The 11,255-nt window shown below is 37.6% G+C and overlaps 1 protein-coding gene across 2 annotated transcripts in view; it reads right to left on the bottom strand.

The window, feature by feature from the left end:
- Positions 1-217: 217 nt before the first annotated feature.
- The window catches only part of efna5b (ephrin-A5b), a 212,920-nt gene continuing 201,882 nt past the window's right edge, over positions 218-11,255 (bottom strand). The window contains exons 3-5 of one of the 2 annotated variants that reach the window (XM_043710269.2): positions 7,833-7,898; positions 7,420-7,500; positions 218-2,887 (exon numbers count right to left, since the gene is read on the bottom strand). In XM_043710269.2, coding sequence (XP_043566204.1) covers positions 2,769-2,887; positions 7,420-7,500; positions 7,833-7,898 — 266 coding nt within the window. In that variant the 3' untranslated portion in view covers positions 218-2,768. The remainder of the gene's footprint in view (positions 2,888-7,419; positions 7,501-7,832; positions 7,899-11,255) is intronic. The other variant, XM_087998704.1, reaches the window with a different exon arrangement.

Genomic DNA, 11,255 nt, shown 5'->3' with positions numbered 1-11,255 from the left:
AAGTCTATACCGACCCGCCGAAGCGCAACCCACCCAGATCCATTCCCCCACATTTACCCCTGCCCCTAACACTACGGGCAAAAACTCAACTTGCTGTGAAAATGTATCATTTTGAGTTCGGATTTCCTTCATCCGGGACCGGAATGGAATAATTCCACCAGATCTCGGAATAAATATAACATTTATAAATGCAACGTCAAGAAAAAGACGCAGTGTGCTCTTTAAAACATATTTTCAAACGTTTAATAGCCAAAGACATTGAACATCCATACTATTTATAATGAACACCTTCAGTTTTATTTCTGTGTAGTTGCTCAGACACGTGTATATACAAAACAGATGTATAGAGTGGTTCCAGATGGCAGTACGCCACAGGTTTGTTTATTCTCCCCTCATAAGCAAGTCAAAATGCACTCGTCAATAAGTGCAAAGAATCTGCTTTTCAAGCGGTTCTTGAGCAGGGCAGTACAGGCACAGACAACAATGAACTGGACTCTAATATCCAGACGCGCACACAATGAGTGGCTCTAACGGAGTGTCAAGAGTAAGCATCTAAAATAGATTTAGCGGACTCCATGAGTAACCTTCAGCATGCCAGCATTTATTAAACTGTACAGACAATGGCAGCAACGCTATTGTAAGAAGATTCGTCTCGCATCAGAGCGGTCTGGGGGCTAATGCATGGGAAAAACTTGGAGTTGCCAAATAGAACAGATTTACCCATTCACCGCTCAATGAAGGCTCCGATGAAAGCAGGGAACAGCGGATCTACGTGGAGTGAATAAAGGGGGAGTGGATTATTTTCTATGCTTCTAAAATTTATAGAACCATTTCCATTCCACATTGCAAGGTAGGTCAGTGAAGTGCGGTTGTGGTTGACAGGTATAATACACCCCTATTTGGGGCCTTGTCATGAACTGCTTCCACACAAAGGGGGAAAAGGAACAGTAGACGAAATTTACAAAAGTATATCGACAAACGTTTGTTTTTTAAACTCCAGTCCATACGCATGCTACAACGATAAAGGCAAGATCTTCCCATAAAACATTCACTTCATCTCTGGGAGAGAAAGAAAACCAGGAACACAAACAGATCAACTTTCAGAATTACCAGGCCTCTTCACAAAGGGTTTTGTGACCAGAATTCTACATCGTCTCAAACATTTAGGACCAATACGTTGAATGTTAATTTTTTTTTTGCTTCACTCTCCTCACACATAAGCAATTTGCAAGCTGCTCCCGTTCCTGTTCTTGCAGCTTTCTGGATGTAGCGTTTGCACTTATTCGCCAAAGCAGCTCGCAGTATTGTAGCAATACATCGTCCATTCCAACATAGATGTTTGCTTAACCTGATCAGTCAAATCCAGAAATTCTATTGTATTCAATTATAAAAGATGTAAGAATTGGAATTAATACTTTATCAAACACTATTTACAACATAGGTTGCTAATAATACAGGATTTAAACAAGTTTTTTTTCCTTTTGCCCTCGAAGAAGGTACAAACCAATGTACTAAGCTAACACTAATGTTATAGACTATTACAGGATACATAGTATCCACTGAACAGATTGATCCTTATTTCCCTGCTTAAAAAAAGGTAACCAAAAGTGAAGAAGCAAGAAAGTGGTTGGTCGTAAATGTCCTCCATTATATTAGGGGCATCCATTTCTTGTTATAATTCTTCAGGAGTGTAAAAGTAATCATTTAATATAGAATCCATTCTTGACTAAAATATATTGGCAACAGTCACTGTGGAACAGATTAAACTGCCAGAAATTAATAACGTCCAATAGTGAACTGTAGTCTACAGCTGCTCAGAACAAAATAATGCAATGGTTACATCACTAATAGAGTTGGATTGTAATCCAGTTTATCAGGAGAAAATGCAGTATTTTTACATTCTGGGTTCATTAGCTTTTTCAATTATAGAACATAGTGTTAAAATAAACTGCAAAATTATCAGTTAAGCCCAATATCTATCCTTGTTCACATGAAAACTATCCATATTACAAATGACATCAGCATTTCTAACCTATCATTTAACCTTTATTTTTTGTTTCTCAAATAGTTCAGCAGAATGGTAGTAGCCTATGGCTAACGACACCATCCCTCAGTTCTGTATCGCTTCCCAATTTCTTCAAAGGTTATTCTGTCTACACATACCACCTACAAAAATACTGAACCTGAATGAGGGCTTGTGAAACAGGAAATGTGTCAAAAATACAAAATATTACAGACAATGTTAGCGGCTGCATGAGCAGTGTCGCTTCAGACACATGTTGAATTATAACTCCTGAGAGGGATGGGGTTATATCTATTCAGAATATCACCCCTCAAGTCCTGACATGGTGACTCGATGCTTTGCATGATCATCTTACGGTATTGAGTGAGAAGGTATAAATATTGCATGGAGGTATAAACCCTCTTGGGCTTCTGCTCAATATTCTTATTCTTCAGTGACTGCATCTGCCACTACTGTTTCACATCTGTACTTGGATGACAAGAGCTAAACCATCTAGGGGTATTTTGAAAGACAAATGTACAGGAAAATAAGAATCATTAGTCTCAAAATATAATTTGGCATTTTTGGGGGCTTATCAGTTTGGATACATCTTCCCTCTCCAATCATTCTCTACTCTCCTCATGTAAAATAAATCTTGTGTCTGGAAAAAACTGAACGCTCCCCCTCCTCAACAGTGCAGTTACAGAATCCATGTTGTTTCCTGATCCAGCCATGCTGTGTCAGAGGTTCCTTGGATTTTTGAGCACTACAATGTAGAAAGTGCCATGATAAGGATCAGCACAGATGCCAAAATTAGCGGGGATATCCTGGGTATTTGAGCGTTGTTCTCACCACGCGATGGCTCAGCTTCATGTATGGTGTCATCTATTCAGAGAGAACAAACACAGGAAGCAATGCTGTTACAGAAAAAGACAACAGAAAGAATGATCTGCAGTACTTTAGTTACAATTATACATCAGCCAAGCTCCTCAGGCAAATACATTTCATTGCACATTCCATGCTAGTGTGACAATCTGTATTGCGTTTCAAATTTCTAATTTCTTTTAATTTGGAAAGATTTTCATTAACTATGCTTAGTAGAAAACCAATGAAAAACAAAAGCAATGGTAAGAAGCACTGATGAACTTTTAATATTTTAAATAAAACATACATTTCAGTCTACAAAATCATGAGCTGAGATTTTTAATGCCTGGGAGCTGTTCTGTCAATTTTTAGGCAGTTTGTTCAATTTAAATTAAGCAATTTCATGCACCACATCTACTGTTGGCTTTCTCATTAAAATATTTGGAAAGATTTTAGTATTGACTGGAGTACATTTTCCTGACAAAATGAAATGAAGTATGACCACTCAGGAAGATTTTGGATTAAAACAATTTGAAGGCATTTAAAATAATTCAGATCCAGGCACTTATGAATTTTTTTACTTTGCAAAAATATTTATTCAACCGCATGAGAAAACCAATAGAACATGTCATCAATTAACATTCACAATTAACTTTATTTGGTATCCAGACAAAGTGACAACTGAATGGCACAGTGAGTATATCTACAAACTCAGATTGAATGGAGAAATGAGGGAATAATGTAAATATTTTCCATTTGATCCACAGAATACAAAAGTTAAATTGCTAGTTGTTGATTATTTCAAAAATCTGATTCCACTGCTGTCTCTGGAACTGTAACCCACAAAGTTAGCATGTGATCTATTCACTGTTTTGTCTCTGAGTTACAATTTTTTTTTATATCGAAGAGGAGGGACTGTTTCCATTCTCCCAATTATAAAAATGGTCATTGAAAACTTTTAGATACAGAAATTTAGTACCTTTCCATTCCCTGAATAATGAAATCTTTATCAAAGTCACTGGTCTTTAAGTCTGTTTATTATAATTAGTATCTTGCATTTGCCCAACAGTAAAAACACACAGAATACTTCCAAGTTGCATAATTTTAAAATATTACCCTTTCTGGGTAAAATTGTTTCCACATTTGAGTGGAGAGATACTTGCAAGTCATTTTCTATGATTTCTAGTGCGAGGAACACTGTAAACATGTTCTTTCATTTTTTTTTGTTTCAGAAATAGCAAACAGAAAATGTTTTCTCCCCCCATTTATGATGTTACTAACAAAAGCTAGGAGGAGAAATCCACTGTCACCTTTTTCAAACCATTAACCAGGTGACCACATTTCAACAGTTCAACTTTTGGTGTATAAGGCTTTGAATTTATGAATCTACTTCTGTCATTTCTACTTTGTACAGGAAATGCTACATATTTGCTATTATAAGGAACACCTTTTCACTCTGAGCGGTGTGTAACCTTGGCACTCTCTTTGCTTTTGACCAAAATGTGACAGAATTTCTTTACTGCAGAACTGTGAAGTCAAAACTCTCTCTTACTTGACATCAAATATTTTCACATACCATTTTCCCAATGTCCATCATTTTTTTTCTACACACCAAATTATTTTCAAAATGATCTTCAAAGCCTCCATAAATTAACTTCAGTCTATCTGGAAAATATTCCGACATGCCTATTTTCAGATTACCCTCATTGTTCCTCTCACTATTGTTTGTTCCTCATTCTCTGATTCACTCGCTGAGGTTGATTTTTCATCCATGTTGTCCTTGCTCCCTGGAACTTCTTCCTAAAATCATTTTGTCTTACTATTTTACCTTCTGCTTTCAAAACCTGCCCAAGCTTTTGACATCCTTTCCCTACATCCCCTCACTCATGGTGAACATCCATCCATCCTCAAGAAAATACACTTAGATATTCAATTGCACTGTATACATCCAAGTGGTTGCAGTGGTAGTAACAAACACAAGGACTTTCTATTCAGATTAGACCAATTGCTGGGGATAGAAAGCTTTGCCAAGGAATCCCTAATAAATGTGTTGATTTTCTTTCTGTAATATCAATGTAAACGTAAGCACTAAATCTGTCACTGATGTGCAATCTCAGTGAAAAAGTTCTATTTGCTTTTTGTAGCATTGAATCAAATTCATTTACTGCCCACTTTTAATTTAAGGGGACTTTCCAGCCTCTGTAGACTTAGGAGGAATTGTGTGCCTATTTGGCACACCAGTTATTTCCCTAAGAAATGCAGATTCTTCTGCATTTTGATTTTATAATCTCTTCATGGAAATAGGCCACATTACTGGAGTGAAAGCCCATTGTTGAAAGGTGCATGGATCTAAATAAGGTTACAACTTTGATGTCCCTGTGATCCTTGCAGAATTGTTACTTTTAATTATTTTGCCTGGGTGCCCTCTATTTTGAGGATGGAGTTAAGTTTCAAGTAACAAACAATTGATGTGAAAAATTAAACGTAAAGAAGAACAAAATAAAGAAAATTTAAAAATGTCTAAATCTGTCCAGTGTAAAGATCATAAAAGTTTGAGCACCGTAATGCTGACTTAGCCAATCTCAGATGATGAATGCAGAAATAGCATTAATTGGCTATCATTCTGGTGTGAAGTAAAAGGAGTAGAAAGGAAAGAATGAAAATATTAGCCAGGTTTGCTGTTGATCATAATTCAACAATTGTGTCTAATTTGAGGATGCTTGAATTCTAAGTGAGAACAAGTTGGATTTGGCTGTTACATTTTCCAGATTTGGACAGTCCACTAGCACTCAGTATTGAGATCACACACAAGTACATTATCTTGTTGAGATATGAAAAGGGCACCTCTACAACACAGTGGGAGAATTGAAGACGACAGAAACTATGGAAAGTAGAAATTGCAATGAGATACAAATAGCGACAGCCCCTTCATTGACTTTCTCAGAACAAAGACTCATAGATGTTGTTGCAAAATAAAATTTCATGGTTTCCAATTAGCATTGCTTTGATTGTATAATCAGACAAGAATCTCTGTTCCTTAGGATGTCTTCTTTTGGTATCGCTGAAGTGCAATGGACACAAATTGCCAATAGATACAGATCTCAAACTTTCCAAAATAAATTTCCTTAGGATCATAACACTCAGAAGATAAGTGAAGCCATAGGTAATGATACTTAGGAGTCAGCCTTTGCCCAATTGGTAGCCCACTTGTCTCGGAGATGTTTGGTTATTGGCTAAAGCTGCAGTAGAAATTTTGTCACATATACTAGCCATCATATCAGTTTGGTATTGGGTGATTGCTGGATAGTAGAAGATGTTGTCTTGCAGAGTGAATGTTAAATTGAGGGGCCATGTGGTTGGATAGGCATTAAAGAAAATATAGCATGATTCTAAGAAAATCAGGTGAGTGCTCCTAGATTCTAGGTTAGCATCTTTGCTGAAACAGATAATCTGGTCGTTTATATCATTGCTGTTTTTGAGATTCTGCTGTGCACAAATTTGAGAGTCAATTTTCTTCATCAGAACAGGGCGCACATTAAAAGTAGTACTTATTTGACTGTAAATCATGAACTGCATTATGTTAATACAATCTCTTCCTTTGACAGGAAAATCATGTGACTTAATGCAGAATATGCTTCCATTGATCTGGACTGAATCCAAACCTAGAATCCAAGGGTGAAAAGTGAATGTTCTAATTCACTGTGCCGCTCAGACTTTCACAATAATGAAATGAACAGCAATATTGAGTTGCATCAATTTTCATGTTAGGCTTGTTAAAATATTGGCAGCAGCAGTGAGTTACTAACATGACTAAAAATACTCAGAGACACAAATGGTGGTGGCAGAGTTTAATGAAAAGGACAACATTAAAAATACAGAGAGACACATGTCTGGACATTGCTGTTCAAGGCAGTAATGCTGGCAGACAACAGCCTAGGTTCTACCAAATTGAGGGAGCCATTTGTCACAAAGTGACTATTTTCAAATGTCATGGACAGAACCTCTTGCAATACATGAGAACTGCAACCCCTTTCAAATTTGGAATAATCCTTTCCCTCCCATTTATTAATTACATAATTAGTTAATTGCATGCTTCTATTTTCGTTAATCGTTAGGCAGTTTTATTGTAGCACTAAAAAGATTGATTAATTTAACTAATTTCTTATTAAGGCAAGCTTTTTTGCAAAGCAATTGCAACAAAGCAGTTATAAAGACAATGGGACAATACATCTCCTGGATATACTGTCTCACTAAATTTGTATTAAGCAGAATATCCAGCACTGCATGGAATCAACTGACCTTCATTTTATCTCACATGCCTTTAGCTGACGGCAATGATAAAAATCTGGCACACCATGCAAAAGTTTTTGCATCATTCTGTTGCAATATATACAGAAGAAAATTAGCAATGAGGCCACCACCAAAAAAAAAGCAGGGTGAACAAGCTTTCAACATTGAACCCATGCAGGGCATGCAAACTGTGATGGAGGGTCAATAAGAAAGGTGGGATGGGAACAGACGCACTTGTTAGAAGATTCTCTAAGCATACTAACCTGCTGGTTCTAATGAACTGTCTACTCTGTCGTTAGCACCGAAAACACTTTCATGTACACCTACAGTTTTCGAACAGCTGTCTATAACAAAAATAGAAATAATAGCCAATATGTTAGTGTGACATTTTTCCCTGCTTTTTCTTTTTTTTCAAATTGTTGCACATTGTGCACATGTCAAAAGTGCTGTTGAACTTGTCCATTTGTTTTAACCATGGAAAATTTGCAGAAACAACAAGTTAGCAACTGCCATAAAAGCTTGGTGAAGAAATGTAAGAAGAAAAATGAAAACAAAATGCAATGTACAGAACAGGTACCGCTCAAAATAAACACAGAAAGATTTTTTTTTTAAAACCAGTGTTTATGAGAAGGCATGCGCTAAAGCCACCCTTTGCAACCTTGTCAAAGGAACTTACTTGATTGTCGCACGAGAACTTTCAATTTTAAACAAGTCTTCTTTCCATTATCTGGGATAGCTGAAGCTGTGAAGTATGAAGAGAAATCATTTTAAGACTCTGCAATATTAATAAACAGCATCTTTTTGTTAGTAACAAGTCAAAACATGTCTGAAACCTTATGTGGAGCCAATATAAAAATAAATTAGTGCACTGTGGTCTGAGAAGAGGATTTCACATTTGTAAGTGTCATTTTACACCAGTACTGAATCTAGCATATTACTGAAGGCAATATGTAAAGTACTTAAAAATATTTTCAACTTGAAGGCAAAAATTTAATGTTGTGCCATTACAGACAAAGATAATATTGAATATTTTTCCAGATCTAAACCACAAAATTGATCATTATCTTAATGGTACAATTTTAAAAAAGGATTCGAGGTGAGGTTGTTTGATTAAGTTTTGATTTTCCTCCTCCCTACAATTGTCAGCCAGTCCACCTAAACACTTTGAAATGTGTAACAAATCTGCTGGACCGTTACAGTCTGGTTGAAAGCTCCCACTAAATCACAGCTAAGAGCTGCCTCCCCTATCACTAAATTAAAGCATATAACATGCTATTAGGTCAAAGCTTGAGGTCTGTGGTCACAGGCAGGAAATGACCACTTTCGTACTTTCCTGCGGGTCCCACTGTCCCTATGTTACAAGTGATGCTGTGTAAAGCACTGAGACTATTTACTTGTCCACAGGAAATCTAATAAAAGAGAACTTTCACAAATCCTGGGCACAAGCTAGACAAGGCATGATGTTTTCTGTATCATTCATACAGCCCTTGTCTAGCTTCTCTTGAGAAAAGTTAACTTATAAATCAGTTTAAGGAGAAAAATGAACCAGGAGAAAACAAAACAAGTTAATAAAAAGAAAACAAAATAGAAAGAAATGCAGGCAGAAAAATTACGTTAAAATATACCATAATAAAGTGATAGTGAAGAGGCTATCATGTTGGCAGTAGTACAAAGGCAAAATTCTGTGGGTGTTAGGAAATTTGAAGTTAAAACAGCAAATTCTGGAAACACCTCAGCCGATTGATCTGGAACACTGGGCACGAAATTAAGGGGTGGAAGAAGACTACTCACTCCCTGGAAGGAAAGTCAGCAGCAAGTTGACAGACCAGAATGAAGCTTACCCACAGTTGTAGCATGTTATAGGCAGGCTATATGTTTAATTGAAACAGACATTGCTGGAGAAACCTAGCAAGTCTGACAGCATCTGTCAGGAAAAAGCAGAATTAATGTTTCAAGTCCAGTCTGAAGTAGGGTCACTGGACCTGAAACATTAATTCTGATTACTCTCCACAGATGCTATCTAACTTGGTGAGTTTATCCAGCAGTTTCCTGCGTCCACAGTTCTTGGTTTTGTTTTACGCTGCTTCATTGTTGGACTTCTATCCTTCATCATAGGGAACAGCTGGATAATTAGGTTAGCCTAAAGTTCTATCAGCCCTAGAAGAGCCAAAGCTCAGCTATAAGTGCTGTTGGGACTCCAGACAGAGGATTAAACATCACAGTTAACCTAAGAAAGTAAACTACAGGACTTTAGGATTGGAAGGACTCCCAGAGTCAATAGAGGGTGTCCAAGTTTGGATTGGTTGACAGATAGCAGAGAAGGAAAAGTTAAAGTTTGGAGCCCAGTGTGTCTGTGCGTGCATGTGGGTGTCTGTGTGTGCATGTGGGTGCCTGTGTGTGCATGTGGGTGCATGTGTGTGTCTGTGGGCGTCTGTGTGTGCATGTGGGTGTCTGTGTGTGTGTGCATGTGTGTGCATGTGGGTGTCTGTGTGTGCATGTGGGTGTCTGTGTGTGTGTGCATGTGTGTGCATATGGGTGTCTGTGCGTGCACGTGGGTGTCTGTGTGTGCATGTGGGTGCCTGTGTGTGCATGTGTGTGTCTGTGGGTGTCTGTGTGTGCATGTGGGTGTCTGTGTGTGCATGTGGGTGTCTGTGTGTGTGTGCATGTGTGCATCCAGTGAATGCACAGCACCTGAATGAAATGCTTTCCTTCCTTCCCATCTTTTAAGTGTTCCCTTTCCCACTCTAGTTAATGCCAGTCCCATTTTGGCATGGGCAGTGTATTATTAAGACTAATTGCAATTTTAATAAGCTCAATTAACCTGTTATTACCTGTTGACAGATTGTTGATGGGCTATTGACCCCACCACCTACTTATCCTCTCTGAAGGGGGCCAGTTCAAGGTGATAGGAAGATGGTGGGGCTCACTGTCAAACCGGTATTACATGCCCCATGTCAAAAACATCACCAGCAGGTGGCATGTAATATCCAACTCAGCTTGTTGACAAATACAGCCTCACCTGCTACGTGGTTCCAGCATTTCCTGACTCAATGGTGGTAATTAAACCAGGCCAAGCTGTTACGTGAACTGTTTGCAGCAACTTAATAAGCAAAAAAAGTTAACAATTATATTTTATGACCATTTAATTTACACAGTAGCTTCTATGTGAAGAACATACAGCTGGAGTTGTCCAAAAACATCACTGTAAAACTTGAAGACTGTTCTGCTATCTCAAGTAGTCCAAATTGGCCACTCTGTTTTCAAGCAGCAAAATACTCCTGGTTATTTCCTTTTCTCAAAAGAGCAATGTCGGTTCGCGAAAAACTGCAAGACAACCATGCAACAGAAACACTCAAAAAGTTTAGAGCTATGAGAATTTAAAAAAAAAGCAAATCAGAAGCAAAATAAAAGTGTATGCATGAAACAGTTAGTCTTATGTTAAGGGCTGGGTGAAGCAAACACAGCTGTTACTGTGGTGCTGTGGGCAGGAATGAGACCGAAAGACATTGTAACTAAACTAGCCAGGCATACAGGTTAAAGTAGTTAATATAATACAGTTAAACCATTTATAAATTAGTCACATCACCAGTGCTGAAGAGTCAGAAGTTGCTAAAATCTTGGCTGCTTTCACACAGAACATAAATACAGATTGCAGAATACAATCACAAACAGAGTGTAGAAGCTGAAAGTTATAATCATAATGATGTCACAGTGGGCTGTATTTAAAAGGAAGCAGCTACATTTCTAAATGCTTTTGATGAGAGAATGGATCAACTGATTTTGTAAGGACCCATTAACTTGGTCTGTGGAGAGATTAGACTTTGCACAGAAAGAAGCACAAGTCATCAATGTCAACTCTGAACAATAAAAATCCAAATGAAAGTTTTTCCCTCAATTCTTTTTAATTCCTGTCTCATCTTTGAGGACTAACCGTGCTAGTCATGACCTTAAATGTTTCCTTCAATTTGGTACTGACTAGCCAACTGTAAGTTTTGCAACTACAACAGTGTTTTTAAAAGCAAGTTACAAAGTGCTCTGGAGGCAGTGTAAATACATAGGCTTGGTTCAAATGGGCATTTAGAAAAGCAAATATATTTAA

This window comes from Chiloscyllium plagiosum, unplaced genomic scaffold, assembly GCF_037043375.1.
Source record: "Chiloscyllium plagiosum isolate Xiang-an unplaced genomic scaffold, Cpla_swu_hap1 HiC_scaffold_2, whole genome shotgun sequence".
Lineage (NCBI taxonomy): Eukaryota > Metazoa > Chordata > Chondrichthyes > Orectolobiformes > Hemiscylliidae > Chiloscyllium > Chiloscyllium plagiosum.
This window is presented reverse-complemented; position numbering and strand designations above follow the sequence as displayed.